Source organism: Molothrus aeneus, chromosome Z (assembly GCF_037042795.1).
Source record: "Molothrus aeneus isolate 106 chromosome Z, BPBGC_Maene_1.0, whole genome shotgun sequence".
NCBI classification, from domain to species: Eukaryota; Metazoa; Chordata; class Aves; order Passeriformes; family Icteridae; genus Molothrus; species Molothrus aeneus.
Window position 1 is genome coordinate 68,969,052 of NC_089680.1, and position 26,094 is coordinate 68,995,145.

Below are 26,094 nucleotides of genomic sequence, written 5' to 3' on the forward strand. Positions count from 1 at the left end.
ATTGGATCCAGGTAGGAATGCTTGGCTCCTCCCCTGGGCGGAGCATCTCCCCATGGGATGGTGGAACTGGATCAGCCCTGCAGGGACACTCAGTGGCCATGGACAGGAGATAATTAATAATGAATGGCCATGAACAGCAGAGATCTCCTGGAGGGAGGATTGGCTGTGGGAGAGATAAAGAAAAAACTGCCCAAAGAACAGCAGAGAACTGCCCCAGCTCTGACAGATGGAAATGGAGCACACACATCTCTTACAACCCAGCACAGTTACGGAGTGACCACAAGGCCTGGGGAGAGGACCGTGGCTCATATGTGGGAATACAGGTCATGATGTGTGCCTGATGCCTGCCCAGCCCCACTGCAGCTCGTGCTCTCGGGCATCCCCACGGAGCTGTGCTGAGCTTCCAGCAGGAGCATTGCCACTGGGAGCTACTGACAGCACCTGGGGAATGGACACAACTCCTGGACACGGAGGGCTGTCTAAGAGAAGATTATTTCAGTTAGTTAGAAATTGTGTTAGCTCACATGAATTGGCCAATTCCATTTCTTTTCATTTCATTGGAATAAAAAAATAGATAGAAAATCCATTATATGAGCCCCACTTACCTCATATTAAATGGTATAAAGTAATGGATAAGATATTTTGTGAGTTTATACTAAGTTAATTGTAGAAATATGAACAAACTCCATTTCAGCCACACTTAGCAAGATACACTGTATTTTGACTACATTGCAAATTGACCCCAGGCTGCCTTGAAACAGCCTGTTCCTTGAAGTAAGCCAGACTTATTTCAAGCTCAGGGATGATTTTCCTGAAAGCCAGTTATAAATCCATTTATCTCTGCCTTCCACCTGCGCCAACGTTTTGTTGCATGTGAATTTACGCAGATTTTGCTCAACACAATTGTGTGTGGTAGGTGAAGTGTGGTTTTGTGCTTCAAAATGAAATACTGTAGTGGAGGACTGCAGCAGTGAGTAACTTCACTGAGCTCGGATGGTGTTTGATCTCCTGTGCACAAGACTCACTCATCTGCTGCCATTGGAGTAATTACCTGCTTTCTTTTTGGCATGAGGACAGTTACAGGAAAATTGTAAGGCAATCCACATCTACTTAAAAACATTCCAATTTCCTTGCAAAAAGTCATCCAGTTGATCTCTATCCCCTCCTGCCTCTTTCTTCCCTCCTCCATCCTGTTCTTTTGTAGTTCTTCTCACTGGCCTACTCAAATATAAATCATGTTTCCTGCTTTAGCTCGATTTTACCTGTCTGGATTATTCAGTGTTCCCCACATTGTGTAGATGCAGAATGTTTCCTCTCACTGAGGAACACTCAAAGAAAGGGGAGAGGGAAAGCTTCTGGGGTTTTACTGAGCTCATGTGAAATCTTGAAAATATATTCTTTGTATAAACCACCTACAGTAAATCTACTGGTTTTAGTTTTAAAGTGCATTTTAGCATGGGTTTTTTTTCCCCCTTGCTTTCTTCTGTCTCTACTGTCCTCTCTTTTCTTCTGGCCAATGATTTGAAATCTGAGTAATACCCACAAATCTTTAGGCTACTATAGACTCTAAAATACATTAGAGGTATGTGACCCTCTCCTGAAGAACTGAACCACTGTCAGATTGAAATCTGCTGCTGGGAAATTGAAGGATTCCTGTCTGACCAACTGTATTCCTTCTCTGATACATAAATTAGAACTAGAAGTCAGAAAAGTGGTGTAAAATTATGTAGGGAGCTGTGATACACATGTATCTAAGGCCATAAATAGCTACCTGCCTGTGGATCTAAGTGTCCTATCGTATAAACAGATAAATATTCATGTGTGACACCCATAATACAGCCAGAGATAATCTGCATATATTTATTTAGTTATTTTTAAATTATACTTAAAATTGGTTGCTAAGTATTGTGGTGTTTGTATCATTCTTATGATACAAACCTGTCAACCTTTCTCCACAAAAGTTAAGTGCATGTACATGTTTAAGTGCAACGTTTTCCCTGTTATTTTTTTAATATATATGGCTCATCACACTGGAATCTCAGTACCACTTAGGTAACAGCCTTCGCTAGAAAAAGAGATTAGTTCTTCATTTTTCTTCTGATTCCCACCTTTATTCATAGGGGCTTTTTTCACCTCATCACACTATGAGAAAGAGATTACATTACTTTACAAAAGAAAACCATAAATTTGAGTTTCCCCAGCAATTCCAGAACAACTCTCTTATGGAGATTACTCAGTAAAACAAGTTTTAATGATAATGACCAAATTATTAATTCTCATTATTATAAGAATTAGCATGTAACGATGCAAAACCTGGAAATGCTTTGGTTTGGCTGAATCTGATAATTATGGACAAGGTTCTCTGATCCTATTTGCAAATGAAAGAATTTTACAGTTCTAGACTTATTTCATCAGAGGTGTGTTTTCAATGAAACAAGTCATCCTGAGAGAAGATATCTTGTAATGAATGAACCAGTTGTGGTTTGAAAGCTGTGCTTGGAGATAAAATCCTGGCCAGGGTGATGTGATCTGCCCAAAGGTTTTACCCAGCAGGGCTGAATGAGGATGGGGGATGTGTCACCTCCTGGGCACCGTTCTGCCCATTTGCCTTTACAAATAAACTTTAGGTTTGCTGAGAAATGAAATTAGACATTGAAAGATGAAAGAAACAGTGGGGAAGAGAAACCCCACTGTATTTTTGTAGCACAGGCTGCAGAGAACCATCTTCTTTGACACAGTGTCTGCCACTGAGGTACAGGAAAAACTCGTTAATTACACTGGTTGCTTAGGCTTGTGCAGATCCAGGTTCCTCCTTTTACTAAGTTTTGATAGTTTTATAGTTCAAATAGTTCTTTTCTAAACCACCGGAGTGCACAGGACTGTCATGTAGTTTAGTTACATTCCTCGTGTTTTCTCTAATTAGTCCCATTTCCATACCCCAAATATATGAAAAGGCTCTCTTGTCTTTCCTTGCAAACAGCTAAAACAGCTCCTAAGGGAGGCATTTCAGAGTGTGGCTATACAAAATGTGCTTTAGAAAACAGAGTGCAGTGCCCTGCAATAATTCTCTCTTGGCTTTGAGCTGAGTGTTTGATACCCCAGCTTCCTGTTCTCCAGCACCCTCAAATATGGGTAAACATCTCCAGAAAAAATAAGACACAGATATTAATCAGTTCCAGAGTATTAATTAGCTGAGGCCCAGGTGAGGAGACTCTGGTGGGGTGAGGAGGAGGTGCTGTAATAGGAGGGAAATGCCCAGAGCAGGAGATGTCTGAGTGCTGTCAGGAAAATTAACCCACAAACACCAGAGGTTTGTGTCCAGAAAGGAGGCAGAGGAGTCCTTTGACTTTATTCCAATAAAGGCAGAGGCCATGGGCCATTCCCCTGGGGTCTCCCCCATTTTTGGAGGATGCAGCCTCCTTTTTATCCCAATTTCCCAGCCACATTTCCCTTCTCTCTTTCCCCATCTCTGAGGCACTTGAGAGGTTCAGACTTCCCAGAACACCTGATCCCAAAGATTTCCCTCTAATGTACAACCCTCCCTTTTCATTTTTAATTCTCATGGAATTTAGGGGTTTTTCTTCCCCACTGTTTCTTTCATATCTCAATGTCTAATTTCATTTCTCAGCCAACCCAAAGTTTATTTGTAAAAGCAAATCTCTTTTTCCATTCATCAATCAGTGGAATCCTTCCCATTGTTTCTTTCCTCTCCCAGTGCTGGTTTTATCCACCAGCAGACCCACAGCTTGTCTGGAAAGACAAATCCACCGTTCCTCTCAGGGCTGACACTGGAGCAATAACCTTTCTCAGAAATGCCGTGAGTGTGGCTGTGGCACATCTTATGATGAGCACTCATTCCCCTCCTGCTCTGAACCGTTCCCTCCCATTTCCAAATGAGGCTCCACCTCAGGTTTCAGCTTTTCTATTTCTCAGATCCTGTGCTGCTTTATTGTGTGGGTCTGGGTTCACATCAGGGGATGCTGAGCTCTGTGCACAGAGCAGGGAGACAAAACAATTCCTGCTCCAGCTGGGCACCAAGGACCAATGACCCAAACCTCAGCCCCAGAGCACAAACCCCGTGGGCTGGAGAGAGAAAAACAAGCAGGGTGGGACTGCAGGGGCTAAAGCTGGAATGGGACAATGAACTGCAAGATGCAAATGGAGCAGAACTGATCCCAGGGACAGACCCCGTGCCCGGCCGTGCATTTTGGGGCCATTTTGGTTCATTTTGGGTGCAGCCCTGGCTGGGCTCTGGTGCTGCCCAAGGTGGATCCATGGAGGAGATGCTTTGAATCAATCCCTGCTTTATTCTGGAACTCTGCCCAGCCTCTGCTCCAGCTCAGCCTTCTCAAGGCATCACACCTCTCTTGGTGACTGTGGGAGTGCTCTGGTGCTCACCTGAGCTGGGTTCACCTGAGCTGTGCTCACCTGGGCTGGCTCTGCTGCTCCCAGAGGCACACATCTACAGAGCCCCTCACCACAGGAGGGGCTGTGGGGATTTCTGGGGAGTGAAACACCACGCTCTTGTGCCAAGGTGCCAAATCTTCCCCATTTTCAGTAACTTTGTGCCTCCGGTTGCCATGGAAACGAGAGGGAGCTCTGCACACACGTGGTCCTGCTTGCAGGCAGCTGTGGGTTATCAGGGAGGATCTGTGGTGCACCAGGCAGCTGGAGGGTTGGGATTTGCTTGCCTATCAAAATGCTATAAAACACCTGAATACAAGAGTTTTTGGAGTCTACCCCAAGAGTTGCCTGTAACTTCCCACCTCAAAGCTTGTACATTCTGTGTCTGTAGATTGTCTAATACCGTCTGATTTCTCCAATTCAGATAAGTGATCTTATCAGATGAGATAAGAGATCAGGTAAGATCTGATCAAGTTGAGATGGGGTTGCCGCATGTCCCTGAATCTCAGTCCTGGGTCAGGCATCAGTCTGCCCCAGAGGTCGTTAAAATGCTGAAGATCTTCAGTGCAGGGACAGATTATTTAGTGAATTTATTGATTTGAGTACTCCACAAAAAGCAGACTTTCCAACAGGGTGGGTATGAGATAAGAAACAGCAGAGGGGAGGCAGATGAACCTGAAGGCAGCAGTGAGAGGAAGGGTCCTGCCCTGCTGGGCAGTGGTGCCAGCACTGCAATTAAACACAGAGAGAATGTTATCGCCAGATGCAGGTGATAATTCAGAAAATGAAAGTTCCCTGATCATCCTGTCTCACACAGAAGGCAAAGGTCAAAAAGGAGAAAAATCCCAGCCTTTGGGAGATCCTATTTGTGGCCAGTTTACTTATGCACCACAGCTTTCTCTAAATATTTTCAAATGTAGTAGTAAAACAAAAACAAAAACAAACAAAAAATTCAGACCTAATTGAAAAAGAAAAGGCAAACCCATTAAAATACAATTTTTCAGTTGTTTGTTCAATGCTGTTAAGACTAAAAATTGTAAAACTTTTTTCCTTTTCAGGATTTTGAGCTGAACAACGAGCTGAAAATGAATGTGTTAAATTTGCTGGAGGAAGTTTTGAGAGACCCTGACCTTCTGCCACAAGAAAGGAAAGCCACTGCAAACATACTGAGGTAAATGCATTTCTAATTATTTCACACGTTAACTGTAGCACAGAGGGAGACAGACTGTGTATCATAGAATTCACAGGGCTGGGTTTTCCCTCCAGAGTATTTAATTTTGAAGGATTGCTAAGTGTTTTATGAGCCATAAAGCAGAGCCTGTTTTAAGTTTCATTCATAAAAATACCTGTATTGGAAAGCTTTGCTGCAGAACAGCTGGCAGCCTTGAGTTCTGCCCTCAAGTATGAGTGAAAACAGCTCTGTCTGCAAAGTGTGAATATTTTACAGCCACTGGCTTCAAGTCCTTTGTTCTGCAATCCCGTGGAGCAGTAAACATTTAAAGACTGAGCAATAATTAAATAAATAAATTAGTTGAAACATCTGCAGACTAAGGAGTGATTAAAATAAAACATTATGAAAAACACAGATAAATCTACAGTATGCTTTATTAACATTTATGTCAGTATTCTGCAGGTAAGCCAATAAGTGTGCAATAAATAGAGTATGCCTAAGTTTTCTAAGACCACTTGACAGGTTTCCAACAGATATATGAAAAGAAAAAGGTCTGAAAAAAATCACTTGTGAGGACAAATATCAAACAGAAGATAAAAACCAGATAAATTCTTATTTAAACCATGTTTCTTCTTACATAAACAAAAATAATCATCCTTTTAATTATGCTGTGTGTGCTGTTATTCCAAGTAAAAACATTGTTTTATGTTTCTTTGGAAGAGACAGCAAGTCAAAAGAGCAAGAAGGATGAGGATGATGTGGGTTTTGGTAATGTGTGTGACAGCCAGTAGGTAAAATTACCCCACAACTTTCAGCTTCTCAAGGAAATGTTTTAAAGCAAGCCTGGTCTGCTCCTGAGAGAGTAATGGATTTATATAGGCCTTTACCATACAACAATTTCTTGTACCCAGTTTCAAATGAGCCAATTTCCACCAGCAGTTGCATCAAAAAATGGACCTTTGTATTTATGTGTAAACAATGAATTGTCTCCATCCTTTTAGTGCTGTTCTAGGAAATAGTTGTTATTGCTTGTCCTCTCTCTTTTCCTAGAACTGATTACTGAGTAATTGAGCACAGTGTCTGATACAACAGTGAATACAGCTCATCAGATATTTCCATTTTTACAAATTTTTCAAAAATTCAGACTGAATTTTTGACCATTCTATAAATTATGGGTTTTTTTTCAAAGCAAAAACAAATGGAAAAAGAGTTTTTCCTCTCAGCCTTGGCTAAAAACTCCTTTATTGCTTTTAAAGGCTGGCAGTACTGCTGAACAGACATAGATGCTGGACAACTTGATGTGAACTATTTCAATCCTGCTTCTATGTGAATTAAATTTCAATACAATTTCTCACCCTTTCACTGGAAGGGGGAGGTGTTTAGATCACCCCTGGGAAATGTCTGGTAATTAAGAGTGATTTCCAGAGTTTAACAAAACGCTGTAATTGCTGCTGGAGACACAGGCTCTCAGCAAGGCTATACACCTGATTGAGCAATCATTATAGGATATAAAGAATAATTTTACAGGCTATAAGGATATAATAATCCTTATACGATATAGGGAATAATCGACAGCTGTTTGTGTGTAGCTTTATCTGTGATACTGACACAGGAGTGCACGTTCCTTTGCTCTTCCACAGTCCTTAATTTTTACTGCACATTCTTCAAATAGAAATATTTATAAGCTTTAAAAATAATCTTTACTGCTCGTGGGAGCAGGGACCTGCTGTCCCTGTGGAGGCTGAGCACTCAGTCCTGGGGCATCCAGGGCTCCCTCTGCTCCTCAGCCTGGTGGTGGACTCAGAGGCAGAGCCAGCTGCTCTTTGGCAACTTGACTTTGCAATAATCAGGACATGAAATGGGGGAATAGCTTCTGTCAGGGGGCTTAGCTTTCCTGGCAGGTTGCAAACATCCTTGTACAGTTCTGGAGCTGATTTCTGAAGGGTCAGAAATGAAGGGAGTCAGGAGAGGCGGCACTGACGTGCCTGTGTCCTCTCTGAGAGCACAACTGCACGAGCCCAGAGTGCAGACAGGCTTCCAGGGACAGAGGAGCACGGCTTTTTCTTCATTTCCTCTGAGAGCAGAGGTGCTGCTGTGGTGCAGGAGGAGGCTGTGATGATGTGGGGTCTGTTCTGTGCCCCGTGGTGCCCTGGCTGGTTCAGTAGGACTGAACCTGCTCTGCCCTAGACTGGAGAGCTCTGGCTGCCTGTTGTCTGCAGGGATCTCTGTTTGCTGCAGAACCAACTCCTGCAGACCCAGAACTGCTCAGCTTTGGGCCAAGGCTTCTCTGAGCCACCCTGGAGGGGCTCCACATCCTGCAGGGTCCATCCCACAGCATGTCTCCCTCCTCTGCAGCACACTGGGGATCCTCTGTTGGGTTACAGTCGCTGTTCTGAGCGTGGAGAGAGGGCCTGCAGTGGAAAAAATGTTTCCTGAGTTCCTTCATGATGGGTTAGCATTACCAAGGAGCCCTGTGGTGGGACCCTGTGGTTACCTGAAGCTAAAAACCCACAAAACTAAGGTCAGGAAATGCAGCACTCCTGCCACAGTCTCTTCCTGTCACAGAGGAGATCCTCTATTGTATTTGTGCTCCCCCCAGATGAAGGCAGGAATGATGAATCTGGCTCCATGTTCTCAGAAGGCTAATTTATTATTTAATGATACTATATTATATTAAAGAATGTTATACTAAACTATACTAAAGAATACAGAAAGGATACAGACAGAATGCTAAAAGATAACAATGAACACTCCAGACTCTTTCCAGAGTCCTGACACAGCTTGGCCCTGGTTGGCCAAAGAGTGAGAACAACTCACAGCCGAATCCAATGGAACAATCACCTGTGGGTAAACAATCTCCAAACACATTCCAGACAAGCAAAACACAGGAGAAGCAAATGAGATCAGAATTGTTTTCCTTTTCTCTGAGGATTCTCATCTTCCCAGGAGAGAAATCCTGGGCAAAGGGATTTTTTTCAGAGAAAGTGAATGCCACAATCCTCTCCACCAAAATTCTCTGAATTTAGGCATCCTGGCTCTTTCTGTATGGACAATAACAGAACCCAGGCAGGGACTTGTTGTGAATCTTCTTGCTGTGTTCCCTTGCAGAATATGCACAGCTGGTCCCAGGGTTTGTGTTTCCCTCCTGGCTCCTGTTCAGGGTCTGGCTTGGAGAAAAGCTGCTCAGCCTGTGCCCTGCTCCTTGGAGAGATGTCATCCCTCTCAACTGAGACCTGTCATCTGATTCTGCTTAGAGGGGAAACACAAATTACCTGGAACTGAAGGGCTTTTTTTTACTGTTGTTACAAATATTTAGAAACCAATTTTTTTGAGGCTTTCTGACAGCATGCTTTTCATGAGCAAGCACAGATCTGTCGTAACTGGAGGATTTGGTGAAACTTTCATTCAAAAGGTTTCTCTGGAATGGGCTGAAAATGGGAAGAAGGAGTAATCCAGTTGATGTGTCTTTCATAAAAATAGTCACTCACCCCCTTGCTGAGTGAGTGCTGTAAAATGTTGTTGTTCTGCAGAGGTGCTTGCTGCAGGCATTTTGTCTAAAACATGTATTCTCTCAGAATTCTGGGTTGCCTGTCAGCTGTCACTGTAGGCCCTGGCTTCCCCACATCTCAGTTGTTGTAGTCTACTCTTGAGCCTGAAAGGTTGACAAATGCAGAATGCGCTTAGGACAAGCATTTCTTGTAAAAAATCCCACTTCAAACATTCATGAAAAAACGTTCATGCTTTCTGAGGCTTAACACTTGTATTTTCTATGTCGCCCTGAAGGATATTGGGTAAAAATACATCTTTTTACAAACTGCCCCAGCCTTAGCATGTGTGCACATCCTTGGAAAATCCATCCCCTTGTTAGCAGAGATCAGAGGAGCAGGAAAGGTTGGTTTGTGTTCCAAAGATCCATCAGGTCAGCTCTGGGAAAGGCTCTGTTTGGAATATGAATGACAAGGAAAATGTTGATGGGAGATGCTGAGCTGCTTCATGCCTTGAGTCATCAAACAAAGCAGCTGGTATTTCTTGCTTGATGGGATTTCTGCTGTGTGGACTGACAGGGTTTCTCTTCAGGGTAAAAATGCTTTTTTAAATTCAGTATCTGTTCTGAAAGCTAGGCAAACCTCCCAATGTACATTTTGCTTGAGATTTTATCATCCTGATTTACTAACCCTGGAAATCTAGATAAAATTTAACTGATAAAGAAGCAGGAAGGTGTAAGTTCAGGCTGAACAGCAGTGAACAACATTGATAGATAATCCTATCTGGAGAAAAACAGGTTGCTTCCAGAAACAGCTCCTCCTCCTTCTTCTTCTTCAGACTAAACATAAATGAAATTGAGGGATATGCAGATGTCAAAATGTGATGGATGAACAATTTTTCTGCCTTGTATGATCTCACCAAACAACACACTTCAGGCTCTCTAACTTGCCCTAGCTTTTAGATATTTTTAATATGTTTTATGTACCACAAAGAAAGGATGAGACACATACTTTCAATTAGAAAATTATTTTAATATTTGGCCTGGTCAGGCATGAAGACTAGTGAGAGACAATCTTAATTGGTGATTCTAAGAATTAGAAAGGTGTTTCTTTTAAATTTTCTTCCTTCATTTCTGAAGATACTGGAGGAGTGACCCTGTTCAGTCCTCCCTAAGGGTGACGCTGCTCAGGAGAGCTCCTCTGTGCCTTTGCTGTCTCCTGTGACTCTTCCCACAAGGATCTGCTGCTTCCCAGCTCCCAGGAGCTCTGCAGGGAGGGCAGTGGGAGCTGTCCAAGCAGGGCTGGGCAGCCCAGTGAGTGTCCCCGGCCCTCTGCTGAAACTGGGGGTCCCAAGGCTGGCAACAGCCCAGACTGAAGGGGAAGCTGCTGTTGATGCTGTCAAAAAATTACCATTATCCAGTCTTCAGATCTGTTGTCCTCTGCAGATTTCACTGCAGAACATTTATGGATAAAAGGAGAGTTGGTTTTGGTTTTTTCATGAGACCACTGTGCTAGGAAAAAAAGCATCTGTTCAGAATGACAGACTGAAAGCCTACATAAAACATGAGATGTGATGGTAGAGAGTACCAGGAGGCAAAGATTAAAGTTAACTGTTTTCAGTCTTTTCAGAATTCATACTTTATTTCATATTAACCAAATACAACAATTTCAGTATCAAAGGCGAGAACCTGATCCTACATAAACATAACATAACATGAAGTTATATTTAAGCAACTCAGATTTTGCAAGACTGATGAGAACTCCTGGGGCGGAGGCACGGGGCCTGTGTGGTTTCCATTGCCAGAGGCTGTTGTCACAGGATGAGCAGCACCTTCCTGCAGGCCCCCAGGCATGAGGAGCAGCACAAAATAAGCTGCTCTGCGGGACAGATTGGCAGGCTATTTACAGGGACTGAGGCTGCACTCCTTATTATCCGGGCAAGGAGCTTAGGGCTCTCCTGGAGAGATAAACACGCCTTGCCCTGCAGGCACAAGGTGTTTCCAGCCCTTATGGGGAAAAGAAAAAAGAAAAAGGAAAAAAGTGTGCTTTCTGACAGCCTTTTGCATTCCTCTCCTGTTCCTTCTCCCTGAATCCTCTCACTCCTATATTAGATAAATACAGCGTTGTCAAGGTTTCTTTCTGTCTGTAATGTCCACATGAAGGGGTAAGATCCTGTAATTATGTGCCAGTATGTTACATCAGGGTAGATGTCTGATCAATACTTAGTTTTGCCTAGGTAATTTTTGACCCATTACTCTGAAATAACCATATTAATAACAGGTTTTCTGTAGCAGAATTGGAAACATTCATTAGCACTATTATTACTGAAAGGAAATCATGTCCTTGCTAAAAGTACAAGCTGCAGTTTGCTGTCCATTTCCACACACTGAGCTCAATGTGGGACACTGAACAAGACAATTTCCAAGATTCATTAGCTGAGAGATCTTAAACCTCCATGGAAATATTTCATCTTGCATGTCTCTGATACTGTAACAGTTTACACATTTTAATTAAAGCAAGGCATAACTTCTTAGGCTACAGATTTTTTTTCCTTTACCTCCTCAATTGCAGGCTTAGGATTTATTTTAAATAAACGATTATGCTGATCTATGTCATAACCATGCACAATTACATTTATATAGGATGTTCTGCCACTGTATTTTTCAGGACTCTTTCTCAGGATGATCAAGATGATAACCATTTGAAAATAGAGGATATCATTCAGATGGTAAGTTCATCTTGACAGTTAAACATAAATACTCCTACAGAAATGTTATGTGTTTGAGTCAACAAAATTTAACACAAATGCAACTTGTAAAGTACTTCTGGATAGATATACTGTTTTTATATCAGGAATGTCAATTTCAGTTTGGAGATTGTAAGATTTTGGAGCCCCTAGCAAAAATGAACATGTCAAAACTTTAGTATTTGGATAAAATCTCAAGGTTTAAAAAAAGGGGAAGATATTAATATATGTGCAAATACAAGTGGAGAATATGCAGAGTTTATAAACTCACATTCATACTTCTGAGCTGGTGTGTGCCTGCTTTCTGAATTTCCAGCCGGGTGTTTGTGTTGTCTGCGATTGTTGTTAATCCTCATTTCTCCTGATCCTGAAGTTAATTACAGCCCTACTGAGGGCTCCCAGGCAGCTGCTCGTGCCCTGTGCCCTGTGGAGAGACCCCTCAGAGCTGTCCTTGCTTTGCAGGCAGACTGCCCCAAGCCCGAGTGCTTCGAGACGCTGTCGGCCATGGAGCTGGCGGAGCAGATCACCCTGCTGGACCACGTCGTGTTCCGCAGCATCCCCTACGAGTGAGCTTCTGCACCTGGGGGGGGGCTTTGGATAACTCCCTGCCCTTTGCCCAGGCCTCTGGCAGCAGCCGGCAGCTTTATGGCGGTGGCCAGCACTCCAAAACCCACTCTTGTTCACAAGTTGTTTCATAATGGCTGATTTGGTCTGTTAGAGAATGAATTATTAATTTAATAGACTGTCTTAGTGTGAAAAGCCAGGTGTGTGCTAAGGAAGGCAGGAGCCTCCTGTGAAATGGAAAGTGTAAACCCTCTCTCTCTAAATTATTATAATTTTGAAATTAAGGGGCTCTCAGGCAAAGATATGGGAGTAAGAATAACAGGTCTGTACTAGGAAAAATAAAATAAAAATGAAATAGTACAAACAACAGAAACAAACCAGTGCCAGAGTGAGAGCAGGCCCTGTCCCCTGTGTGTCAGGGGGTGGCACAGCCCCATCCCATGGGGGCTCAGCCCTCCTGCAGTGCCAGCTGTGGCTCTGCTGGAGCAGGGATCCTGCACAAGGGGGGAGTTTTCCTCTGCAGCTCCAGGGCTGCTGGAGATGGGCCTGGGCTCCCTCTGGCCATGCAGGGCAGCAGAAGCTGCTCCTCTGGCAATGCACTGGGCAAAGGCTGCTGGGCTGTCCCAAAGCTCAGATTGGATCCAGGTAGGAATGCTTGGCTCCTCCCCTGGGCGGAGCATCTCCCCATGGGATGGTGGGATTGGATCAGCCCTGCAGGGACAATCAGTGGCCATGGACAGGAGATAATTAATAATGAATGGCCATGAACAGCAGAGATCTCCTGGAGGGAGGATTGGCTGTGGGAGAGATAAAGAAAACGGCCCCATGAACAGCAGAGAACTGCCCCAGCTCTGACAGATGGGAATAGAGCACACACACCCAGCTAAACCTGAGATATAGACACAAAATTAACAGACATAGGACTTAAAACAAACTAACACCACAGAGGAATAAGGACAAAAAGAAAACTACTAATAGATATATACATATCTATTATAGATATACACATAGTTATATACAGCATGAGGTTAAAAGTACCTGTTAATGTTACAGCTAGTGAAGAAATAATACAACTTAGGATTCAATTCTTCCCATCCAGTTGTTGGTGGGGCACACATTGAGATCCTTTCCCTCAATCCCCAGGGAAGCATCCATGGAATCTGTGTCCAAACTCCAGGGAAAGGTCGCAAGCACTTTCAGGGTGTAGGAGGCTTCTGCCTCTGTGGTAACTTGTGTGTCTTTTACAGTTTGTAAAACAGTCAGGAATATTTCTTTTATCTCTTCCCACATCTGCTCTCCAGACTGAGATGCTGATCCTTAGCTGGGGCCTGAGGCCTTTTGGTGCTGGCGATGATCCCTTTGGGCCTTGCAGCCCGGGTTATCTCTTCATATCTGCACCCACTGTCTGTGGTAGGGAGGGGAGGACACTCCTGGCACAGAGTGTCCCTTGGCGGGCCATTGGCCACCAGGCTGGGGTGGGTGGCCACTACCCCCCAACTCAGCCCCTGACAAAAGGGTTTGCACACATACAAGGATAACATGGTGTAAATGCGGTCACAGTGCTGGAAATTGGGATGAGGTGATGGGGGAGAGGGGATTAAGAGAAAAATAAATCTTCTTTACACTATTTACCATTTCAGTCAACATTAAAAATGGTATAGTGAGATGCTGGAATTAGTGTAAAGCTGTGTTATTAGCTTCCAGCATATTGAGGTATCCTTGAAATCTGCTTAGGCTGTTACAGACAGACTCTGTACTGTGTTTATGAAGATTTTTTTGCTTTTTTTTTCTCCCATCAATGTCTAGAGAGTTCCTTGGGCAGGGCTGGATGAAAGTGGATAAAAATGAGAGAACTCCCTATATTATGAAAACTAGTCAACATTTTAATGATGTAAGTACTCTCAAATACAGACTTGCTTTCTAGGAACCCCATGGACTGCCTCTGACCTCTGGTACAGAAATACTGGGTTGTGTTGCAATGTGATGTCATTTCTTATCTATTAGTGACCGAATGCTGCAGCCTCGTTGTAATTACCAATTTAAATCAAAGTAGATGAAGATTCTAATTTTCAATAATTGGTACTCAGCATTTTAGTGGCAATTTAAGAGGGTAGAACATTTTAAACTGTAGCACAGTGCCTTTCAGCCTACTGAAGAAACTTCAATTTCTCCAGAGAAATATAACACCAATGCTGTTTAATGCCTCTGTATTCCTACACGTCTTTCTCCTTTATCATTTTCCTTGAACTTTACTGGGAGACTTCCCTATCAGGTTTAGTGCTGATGGCTCGGAGACCTTCCCATTGCATCCCCAACCCTTCTTTCCTGTCCCCATCCCCTCCACCTGCCCCAAGCTCTGTTTACAATGTCCTTTCCCTGCGTTTATGAATCACAGAATTCTGGGTTGGAAGAGACCTTCCAGATCATCGAGTCCCACCCAGCCCCAACATCTCAGCTCAACCCTGGCACCCAGTGCCACATCCAGGCTTTGTTAAACCCACCCAGGGATGGGGACTCCACCACCTCCCTGTGTAGGGGGACACCGTATGGGTAAATGAAGGTGCTGTAGAATGTAATCTTAGCCCCCAAGGAGCTGCAGCTGGACCCTATTACTAAAGATTAGGAGCAGGCCTGATCTTAACAGGCCACACCTGTAGCCAATAAGAACAAGTGGCCTAAAAGAGTGAGTTGGTGGGAATTGGAGTGAGAGGGGTCAGATGGCTGCTGCAAGGACCAGGAGCAGTCAGTGTTTAGAGGAGTTGCCTATGAGAAACATTGAGGAGGTATGAAACTCTGGTGATATGGAATCCTTGCACCATAACGATAACAGAACTCTTGCTATATAAGACAACATCCCTGGGCAACCATTCCCGAGCTTTACCACTCATTCTGTAAAAAGCCTTCTCCTGATATCCAGCTTGTATTTCCCTTGGTGCAGCTCGAGGCTGTGTGCTCTGGTTCTGTCAGTTCCTGCAGAAAGAGCCCAGCCCCAGCTGAGCACAGGCACCTTTCAGGAGCTGTACAGAGTGATGAGGGCACCCCGAGTCTCCTTTTCTCCAGGCTGAGCATCCCCAGCTCCCCTGGTTGTTTGTGTTCCAAGAGCCCTCATTTCTGTCATGCTCATCTGGGGGTTCTCCTGCCTTGCCTGTTAATTCCTGACACGTTGGAAGGGATGGTGCTCCATCTCCCTGACCCCTGCCTCTCTCTCTCTCCGTGGCCAGATGAGCAACCTGGTGGCCTCTCAGATCATGAGCTACGCGGACGTGCCCTCGCGGGCCAGCGCCATCGAGAAGTGGGTGGCGGTGGCCGACATCTGCCGCTGCCTGCACAACTACAACGGCGTGCTGGAGATCACCTCGGCCCTCAACAGGAGTGCCATCTACAGGCTCAAGAAAACCTGGGCCAAGGTGTCCAAACAGGTGAGAGGGACACGGCCACGGCGGGCTCTTGAATTTGCTGGGACCGCCGTCGTTGGAAGGAGTGATGAGTCTGAGTCCAAGTTCTCAGAAGGCTAATTTATTATTTTATGATACTATATTATATTAAAGAATACTGTATACTAAAACTATACTAAAGAATACAGAAAGGATACTTACAAAAGGCTAAAAAGACAATAAAGAAAACTTGTGACCCCTTCCAGAGTCCCGTCACAGCTTGACCATAATTGGCCAATAAGTGGAAATAATTCACATGAAACCAACCAATCAACCACCTGTTGGTAAACAATCTCCAAACAAATTCCAAAGCAGCAAAACACAGGCGAAGTAAATCAGATAATTATTGCTTTCATTTTTTCTCTGAGGCTTCTCAGCTTCCCAGGAGAAAAATTCTATGCAAAGGGATTTTTCAGACAATATGGCAGTGACAGTGGTGGTTCTGATTCCATTGCCCACCGTGCCCAGGGGCTGAGACAGGGCCCCTCCTGTGAATATTTCTGCTTTTCCACCACCTGGGATGTAGGAAATGGAAAGATGGAGACTTCCACAGATACTGAAGGGTTTGAGCTGCAGCCTTGGAAGAGGCTTGGATTGATGTAAAAATAAAAGTACACGGAAATTAAGCACAATAATTATAAACTTGTGTTTCTATAGTTATAAGTAAGAATATGCCTTCAGTAAGTGAGAATCTTTATTGGGTAAGATGATGTAGGGTTTTATAGTGTAGTAATGTAATTGTATAGAGTAAGCTAAGAGTTTAGATGTTATAATAGAAGCATATGTGTGTATGTGTAATTTTATATATAATTTTATTATAATAAATATACATATAATAAGTATACATATAATATATGTAATATATACTATATAGTGATATATATATAATATATTTATAATATATATTTCTTATAATAAATAATTGTTATCATTATATATGTATAATTACATAGAATTTTAATAGAATTTTATCCCATTGGATAAAAGCATCTGCAGTGCAGCAGAATTAAGTAGAGGTGATAGGTTGGAAAAACAAAATAAACTTTGTCACAACTTTCCAATGGATTGGAATGTTATATATTGCATTGTAATGAAGAAATTGTGACTACCTTGAGCTATGGCTGACTTCTTACTCCTCTAAAGTCTCACAGCCTTTGAGGCTGAGGCTGATGTTTATGTGAGTAAATTGTAAATTGTTTTTAGCCCAACAGTAGTCTCATCCCTTCATTAAGGTGTTGATAATTGTGGGACTGGCATTTTCTGTCCAGGAAATTTGTAGTTTATTTTTTTTTCTTAGGGGGTGAACAAAATGTTTTCAAGGTTATTGCCAGGGGCCAATTGGCCTGAATGGCTGAAATGTTCAAGTAAACTAAATTTAGATATTTTCTGATAGACACATCTGGGTGATTACAAACTATGGTTAAAGTCTGGTCATGTGCCTAAAATAGGAACTGCCTGTGCAAAAAGCCTTTAGGAAGGGCAGGACCTCTCAAATTCCTGAGCTTTCCTACCCAGTAAGAGACTGTTGATAAAAAATCTTCTTTCTCATTTAGGAGCTCAAGTTTAGGTGCAGTGAACGCCTCCTTTAAACCCTTACTGGCTGCTGAGAATGTCAGCAAAAACTGCCAGCCACAAAAACAAGACAGACACATTTTAAAAAGGCTGTCAGGATGAAGATAATCCACTCTTTTATGGTTTGTGTTCTAAATGGTTCAGAGAAATACAATTAAAATAAATTCTGACTGTAGCACCTTTTCCAGTCAGATTTTCTCAGCTTCTTCACAGCTGGTGCTACATTCTTCTATTTAAAAATCTGTTTAAAATTCTTTCAGTACAAACTTTTATAAGTGGGTTTACCTCCCAAAATTTTTGTGGATAGAATTTGTTTGGTTTTTAAACTTTTCTATTAAAAAATAAGAAACCAAGCCCACAGCAGACTGATGTTGTGGCACAGTCCTCTGATATCTATCGGGAATGCAATCTGGGTTTTTCATCAGCCTGCCACGTAGAAGAAAGTGACTCTGTCTGCCTACAGCTCTCTCTTAATCGGAAATTCAGTTTCAAATAGGATGAATTTCTCATCATTCTCTACACTCAAGTCTCAAGTCAGTAGCCTAAACAGGCTGAAAATCAAATTTATTTCACTTAGGAAGGAACCAATGTCTGGTGATGCCCACTGACAGTGATTTGTGTAAGACATGAATATATTCTCATTTACATACTCAGCTATTGTCTGGAACGCAAAATCAGCTCAGTGCAAGCTCCAAGGCAGTGACCACCCCTTGCTGTCAGTAAATGCAGCTGAGGATCCTCAGCCACGTATAGGATCTGTAATGTTCTTGTGTGCACAGCAAACTGAATTCCAGACCATCAAGGTAATAAATCTGTGGGTTTTCCTCCGCTTGCAGGGTAGCATCAGCATAAATACAGGTTCTGTATATCACTCATAATGCTGCCTAATCTCCATTTGCAGAAAGACAGGAGGAACTGCAGTAAAGCTGAGTTCCTAATTCAGTAATGCCTGTTGTACTACTCTAGGAAATGGGGTGGGAATGATAAGTGAATTACACCTTGGATAGAATCTAATTCCAGTCATTTACATGCACCAGCAATGACATCTGAAATGCATTTTCTTCCCAGACAAAAGCACTCATGGACAAGCTTCAGAAGACTGTGTCATCTGAGGGGAGATTTAAGAACCTGAGAGAAATGCTCAAAAAGTAAGCTTCCCTACAGTATTCAACTGTGTTTCGTTATAAACAGTGGATAGTTCATGTTAAAGATTAATTGGCTGTAATTAGGCTTTAAATTTTTTTTTTTTCCTAATAACCTTTTAAATTCTAGGTTGGTTCTATTTGGCAATCTGACTTTGCTGCATATGCTATGATTTAATACCCCTGATGGGTAAACATAGTGGCTCCAGAGAATTACTGAAACAAATTAAACTATTTTTCTGTGTGAAGATTCCCTGTTGGGGTTTCACTTACGCTGATAAACTTTTTCAATAAGTGTAAAGCCAGCTTTATAAATTGCAGTTTTTATGAAAAACAGGATTGTTCTAGTTAACAATTTTAGGGTTTGGGACTAAGCCTGTGTCAGGTCACAGACCCATTCATATGACAATAAATTATGATTCTGACAAAACATTATGAGAGGAACATAGGGACAGGACAAAGGCACAGGGATATTTCTTCTCCTGTGGCCTCTCAGCCTGCTGCAAAACAGCCTGCTGCTTTTGTGCAGCAGTCCGTAAACATTGTTTTCTTTAATTGATTTGCCAGATTGTGCTTGACATTCTGTAATTTTGGTATCCAGAATATTGCATGTCAAGTGTTCTACAATTTATGTAGAACTGATTTCAGCCGTACAAAAACCTGGGTTTTTGTGAGCTTTGTAATTGGTAGCAGGCTTTTCAGAATTGAGGGGCATAACTACCTCAGGTGATCTTGAGAGGAGCTGAGAACTGAACAGCCAGAATAATTAATGGTCTATTTTAAAAATGCCATTAATATTAGATATTGGGCAGAATGCATTCAATTTATCACAGGCAGATCAAACACAACTCAAGCAGAGCCAGAGGAGCTGTTTGTCCTGGAAAAGAAAGCAACCCATGGATTAGAACTGGGCAAAGTAATAAAGAGTTTGTGCAAGTTAGAGAAAAATGCATTTGCAAATGTAGCTGCAGGCAAATAAGCTGATTTGTTGGTTTACAGCTGTAACCCACCTGCTGTTCCCTACCTTGGGATGTACCTGACTGACCTGGCATTTATTGAGGAAGGAACACCCAACTTCACTGAGGAAGGCCTTGTCAATTTCTCCAAAATGAGAATGGTAATTTTCAGTTTCCTACATGCTTCGCCAACAAGTGTTTAATTGCATGAGTTAATTATTGATTTCATTGTAACTCCTCTAAATTTACCTTTGGAGAAGCTGCTTTGGTGCTGTGCGCTAGAGGCAGCGTTGGGAGAGCGATTACTCGACCCAGTCTTCTATCCCCACCTTCTGGCAGGCTGGGTGTTTTCACGGGCTGAATTTGTCCCCGGTTCACTTTCTCAGAAAGGACGGCAAAAAGCAGCTGCCTGGAGCTCGTGGAGGAGCAAGAAAAAGCTTTTTAAAATAACCAGAATTACAGGAATCCAGTGATTCACCAGGAAGCAGTAATCACAATGTTCTTTTCAGAGTGTGCTCTGGTCTATCTGAAAAGCACTTTAAAGTTGATGTCTCTCCCAGTGCCATGTAATGCTGTTTTGTAACAGCTCCTCGGAGGGAGGCATGGAAATTTCTCCTCTGATCTCAGCTTAATGCCCATCTTAGGGCTACACTCTGCAGCAGCCACTCGAGGCAAAGAATGGGGAGGTTTCATTATGGGCAGAGTGTTTGCTCACTCGGGGCTGGCTGAGGAATAAATGTTTGCTTTGGGAAAGTGAAGTCCTGGGGAGCTGTTGGGGGATGATCTCTACCCTTCTCTTCGCTCCTCCTGACAGTGGAGGAGTTACCAGAGGCTAGCAGAGACACAGTAAACTCTTGTCAGGAATGAAGTGTGGCTGTAATTGTGACAGACAATGATCCCAACCAGGTCTACAAGTAAATAAATATATAAGCTTCCTATAATGAAGCTGTATATTTTATATATGTAAGTTGAAGTGATATATTTTTATATATATGTATGTGTTGAATGGAACAGTTTGGTGCAGAATTCTTGCTTTGTGTGGCTTGGCTGAAGCAGAGCTGTGCTTGAGCTGACATGCGTGTGTTCTTTTGAAAGATCTCACACATCATCAGGGAAATCCGCCAGTTCCAGCAGACCTCCTACCGCATCGAGCACCAGCAGAAGGTGAGGCTCCTGCTGCTCCTGGGATCAGGCTGTGGCAGCAGTGACTTGGGAGCCACAGCTGACATCGAGAGCTGAGGCTGGTGTCTTCTGCTCCCACGCGTGGAGGAGAGGACAGACAGACACATGGAGGGGTCCTTGGGGTGGTGAGACCCTCACCCCGCAGCACCTCTTTGTTTGATGCCTTCCAAAGAAGATTTTTGCTCTTTGGGGGTTCCTTGGGAATTGCAGCCTTGGAGGGTGTGAGGGGTTCAGAGGGAGGTGTGTTCCCCCTGCCCTGAGATCCTGGGATGAGGGTCAGGAGGTGCCCCAAGCACCTGCTGGGGCTTCCTGCAATTCCTTGTGCCTTTTCCTTTCTCAGGGGTGATGCTGCTGTGGCCAAAGCTGGTCAGTGCCTTCAGAGAAGGCTCATCTCAGACTCCAAAAGGGCTGTTTGGGCTGAGGTAACCTGGCAAAGGATTTGCCCATTCCTAAGAGGTATTAATCCTAATGAATTCTCAGAGTGCTGCAGGTGCATCCTCATGCCAGCAGCATTCCAAGCAGCTGCTGGGCTTCTCAAGAAAGCAACACAAGGCGACGTCAGGACCCAAAATGTGCTGAAAGGGAAGGAAAGCTGGGAGACTTCTGTGGCAGTTCCATGCAGCCTGTCCTTCTGTGTTTCCCCACAGGTCACTCACTACCTGCTGGACAAGAGCCTCATCATCGACGAGGACACCCTGTACGAGCTGTCCCTGAAGATCGAGCCCCGGCTGCCCGCCTGAGCCCTGCACAGCCCCGCACGCAGCTCTGGGATGGGAACCACGCCTGCCGCCACCCAAACACAGCCAGACACGCTCTGACCAGAGTGCCAGCTCTCTTTTCCTATAAGAGATACAGAGTCTCACTGCCTTTCCCTCTCAGGCAACACAAACCTGTGTTGGAGGTGAAAGGCAAAGACCCTTCCTACCCAGCTTAAGCTATTTCTGCTTTGCAAAGATCATGTTTGGCACTAGGGACCATGATTTCCTGGGAAACAGGAGACTTTCCTGTGAACAGGCACTCACTGCAGCCATCTCACGTGGCAAATCAAGGGTACAGATTTAAATGGTGGTAATAGACTCGGGCGTGTTAGGATAAATAAGCAAAGTGAGATGGCTGGGTTGATGGCTAACTATGTGTTCACTGAGGCAGTAATGGCTGTGGTGTTCTCATTGTGTTAATTTCATTGAAAAAGCAGGATTTTAGCACTCATCTACTACTTGGAGTGATATTAAGACAGCATCTAGTAACTTCAGATCTGCAGTTGTTTGAAACACCTGCTGTACATTTCATGCTACTTGTTACAAAGCATTCTCTTCTTTAAATGTCACATCAGCCTTTTCTAAGGTGACTGATTGTATCTGTATAAAAAGTATTTGTAGATATGTTTTTCATCAGTGAGAGTATTTGCAGCATGGGAAGCAAATGGACTGGTGGAATAGTTGTAAATAGTTGCCAGCTATTGAGTGAGGGACCCAGAGGAGTGGTGCAGGGGATGGAGAGTTGTGGTGCACACAGCTCTGGAAGAGGCACTTTATTTTCCTGCACCTCCTGCAGCTTCTCTGACAAGTCAGGCTACAGGGCACATTCTGGACACACTGTGGGGAGAAATACGTGTCTGTCTGGCAGCAGGTGGTGATCAGCAGTGAGCACTTGGGGCTGCAGTGGCAGTTTTGTTTTACGTGGAATCAGTAGTTTGAAAGATGTCTTTTTTGGGGGGTTGTTTTTGGTTTCTTTGGGTTTTTTTGTTCAGCCATTTGGTGTTGACTTAGCTGTAAAACTGAACGTATCAGTGGCAAACATTGAATGCCAGCAAACACAAAGTATGTATTTTTATCTGAGCTGGTAATTATCACTTGCTTTTGTTTGAGAAAATGTGCTATTTGTAAATGTTTTCAGAGCTTCTGCTTTTGTGATGTACCAGGTGGACAGATGTCATTTCTACAGTAGTTGTTGTACTTCTTGTATTTTCCTCATCAAGAGTGGCCTGTTGTAGCTGCATGGGAAGTGAGCTCAAATGCTGTAAACGGCATCATAGTATAAAACACAGGTGTTAGCACTGTTGAAAACAAAAATTGGCTGGAAAAGTGTCCTTACTTTTCCAATGATACTCAGCCAGTTGAAGAAATAGGGCTATATCACCGTATACCTCCCTTAAATCCTCTCAGGGAGACAGATGTTTGAAACAGATTGTGACTTAGGCCTATTTGATCTGACATCTCTTACACAGTCGTGATGCTTCTTAACGCTGGCAATGAAAAATGGACCTGCCTGGCTTGTGGTTTTTGTCTTTATTTGCACTTTAATTACATTGCTGGCCCAGCCCAGAGCTGCACAACGAGTTCCATTTGTTCTGTCTGAGTGTGAGCGCCAGCATCTACAAATGTACCTTAGCAACTGCAAATTTCATTAAGGTCCTTCTCCACAAGGACCATCTCCTTGTAAATAACTGCATGGGGAGGTGTCGCAGGGACTGGAAAATTCCTCTGTTAGAAAAGCAGACAGCAGGAGAGAAGGACATGCTAGGAACACTTTAAATAGTTCTGGCTGATGGTTGCTGTAGAAATGTTACTTATAGAAGCTTTTTGTTGTTAAAAAATGTGTTTGTTTCTTCTGACTAATGATTGACAAGAAGCTGATTGCATCCCAATGCATGATATGAGGAGAAAAAACAAAAAGAGCATGGTTTATTTGGACCACAAAACCAACTGACTGTGTATTCCCTGTAAGAAAGCAGTTACCATTCAGTAGTTTCATAAAACACTTCGAAGTAATGGAGCAGCAGGGAAAACGTGGTCCAAAAAGTGATTTCTTAACGTTGTTTCTGTTGTTTCTTTGTTAACAAAGAAAACGTGTAACAGCTGTGAGTGTGAATGGGCATCTCTGTCGTGCGCTGTGAAGTGCTGCTTTATCTGCCTGTACCCGGTTTTACCAAATCTCGATGTTCTTAGGGTTACAGGGTCCAAATGCTCGTCGTGCTCCTGTCAGAGTTCCTTGCCGTGCGCTTCACACGCTGCTCCGTGCATCAGCGCTGGCTCGCAGGGCTGTGCTGTGCTCGTGTGGCCGGACCTGGGCTGTGCCCGAGGGGCTGAGCTGGAGATCGCTGGAAGCTGCTCGCTCAACCCCTCTGGGCAAGCACGTCCTGCTCATATGCCAAAGGTTGCCTCTTGCCCCGGTGGCCGCTTTGGGTCAGAATCGGGAGAGTCGGATGCTTGATCTGTGTTCGTAGCAGCAGCAGCAAAATTGTTTAAAAATTATTGTGGTCACAGTAATGTTTGACTTGCTGATGGCTTCATGTCGATGTTTTTGCTTGGGGATACAATGCTTTTGTTAAAGCACAGGGAAAAGTGAGGATGCACCTCGTCACCCACAGCCCTTGCCGGGGCTGCAGCCCGTGAGCACAGCTGGAAACAGCTGTTCTGCAGCCCCTGGCAGCTGGGCTGTGGGCTCGGTGCTGCACCTCTGAGTGGCCCGAGTGCCTCTGCCGGAGCGCTGCTGCATGTCTGGGCTCCGGCGATGCTCAGTGGGCAGCAGCACCCGCTTTGTGTGAGGCTTTGCCTGCTCCCAGCTCGGCCCGGCGGTGTCGCAGTGCCCAGCCCAGCGCTCGGAGGGACAGATCTCGCTCATCACCGCCCGCTCCTCGCCTCTGCTGCTCCAGGGAGCGCTGCTCCCGCTGAGGACTCTGTCTCTGGGCTCTCGCTGTCTTTTAGGGTCTTTCCGGTCCCTCGCAGCTTTTTGCCCTCGGGAGCATCACAGCCCGGCGGAGGAGCCCCGCGGGCGCGGATGCCCCGGGCACAGAAGGGCCGAAGCGCCTCTCCACTTGCCTTCAGAGCCCCCAGCCTGCCCGCAGCGGGCCCCGGGGGCTGCTCCCAGCCCGGCGGGGCCGGGCGGCGATGGGGATAAAGCATTTTTCATCCGTAGCAGCCCGGCCGGAGCGCGGTCACCGGAGCCGGGCAGCAGCACAGACACGTCCCCGCCAGCGACGGAGAGCGCTCGCCACACGCTGACACAGGGTTAGAGTTGCCTTCACCCCCAGCCTTCACCCCCGCCCTCTGCGCCCCGACCCAGCAGCTGTTGTTAGTGAGCGAGTGCTCCTCGTGTCGGTGAAAACCTGTGGAGTTCACAGTGGCAGTGTGCGTTCCTTCTGTCCCTTTCCTCTGGCTCGTCCTGTGACACACGGACACGCAGCTTCGCGGTGAGAGGTGGCAAGTGGCACTGATCACCCTGAGTTCGGAGTAAGGAGGGGGTCCCCGTCCTCTTTCTGCTTTCCTAGTTTTTAATACTGATTATTGTTCTGTAGGATAAAAAGGAACTTAATTATTTTAATTATTTATTAACTTAAACCGTGTTGATTTTGATTTCAGAACATGTTAATTATCCCAAATTTTCCTTCATGTGTATTATTTATTTTAAGGGTTTTACACAGACATTGTTTTGTTCGTATCGACATTCAGTCTTTCATCCTTTCACTCTTAGCAGCAACACTAAACCCTGATGATTTAAAACTCTCACCCATTGTGACATTTTTACCCACTCATAATTTCACTCACCAAGGGCAAAACCCTTCGGACCTCATTCTGATAATACCTTTGGCTTCACCGAGAGCTTTTCATAAGTCTTTGGGGATCTGGCTCTCAGCTATTTGCCTGTTACAGTTTTTGCCTCCAAAGGTCAAATGTCTCTGTCTAGGATGCTTCATGTCCAAAATGCTGCTCAGTGATGGTTGTTCTGTTGTACCTGAGGTAGTCTCTGAATTCTGTTACCTAGGGCAGTAGATGTGTGTTTATTTGACAGATGTACCTATGTGGAACGTGTTGCTTAGTGCACAATCCAGATGTTTTTTGCATGTATTGCAACTTCTCTTCTGGCCCGAGGTTATTGCTTTGTATTGTTAGTAAGGCATACCAGGCAAGCTGTTGTGCCTGTGTGCTAATAAACATCCTTTTCTTTCCTGAGTTTCAAGAGTCCTCGTTGGAATTTATTATTTTACCCCTCGTCGTGAAAAATCCAATCTACTCCTTCTGAATTACCAAGTCTCTTAGAAAAACAAGTCATTAAAGGGGAAAAAAAAAAGTTAAAATTTTGGATCTATAATGGGAAAGAATGGTTTGAACTACTGCATTTTACTCTTCTTTTTCACTCACAATGCATTGCAGCTGCCATGGGCATCACTGGTAATAACTGGCATTAGGTTTGGACTTGTGTCTACACATCCCTTGCTTTCTCTGGGCTGGTGTCCTGCCCTGCATTTAAAAGAACAGTAAAGGCACATTTTATACCCAGAAAAGACAGAAAACACAATGGTTTATAAGTAGGTCCTGACCCTCCCCTTGTGATAGGAAAACAAGTCACATGGAGATAAAATGAGTTGCAAATTGAAGAAAATACTTGGCAGAGGTTGGGAGTTCAAAACCAGAGCTCCAGCTTTAATCACTGGTTAC

The 26,094-nt window shown here is 44.0% G+C and overlaps 1 protein-coding gene across 3 annotated transcripts in view; it reads left to right on the forward strand.

Moving 5' to 3' along the window:
- Window positions 1-25,608, forward strand: part of RASGRF2 (Ras protein specific guanine nucleotide releasing factor 2) — a 130,216-nt gene extending 104,608 nt beyond the window's left edge. For all 3 annotated transcript variants that reach the window (XM_066569083.1, XM_066569084.1, XM_066569085.1), the window contains exons 19-27: window positions 5,463-5,575; window positions 11,728-11,788; window positions 12,269-12,372; window positions 14,177-14,261; window positions 15,592-15,789; window positions 18,445-18,524; window positions 19,518-19,635; window positions 20,570-20,638; window positions 21,304-25,608. In XM_066569083.1, coding sequence (XP_066425180.1) covers window positions 5,463-5,575; window positions 11,728-11,788; window positions 12,269-12,372; window positions 14,177-14,261; window positions 15,592-15,789; window positions 18,445-18,524; window positions 19,518-19,635; window positions 20,570-20,638; window positions 21,304-21,396 — 921 coding nt within the window. In that variant the 3' untranslated portion in view covers window positions 21,397-25,608. The remainder of the gene's footprint in view (window positions 1-5,462; window positions 5,576-11,727; window positions 11,789-12,268; window positions 12,373-14,176; window positions 14,262-15,591; window positions 15,790-18,444; window positions 18,525-19,517; window positions 19,636-20,569; window positions 20,639-21,303) is intronic.
- Window positions 25,609-26,094: the final 486 nt, after the last annotated feature.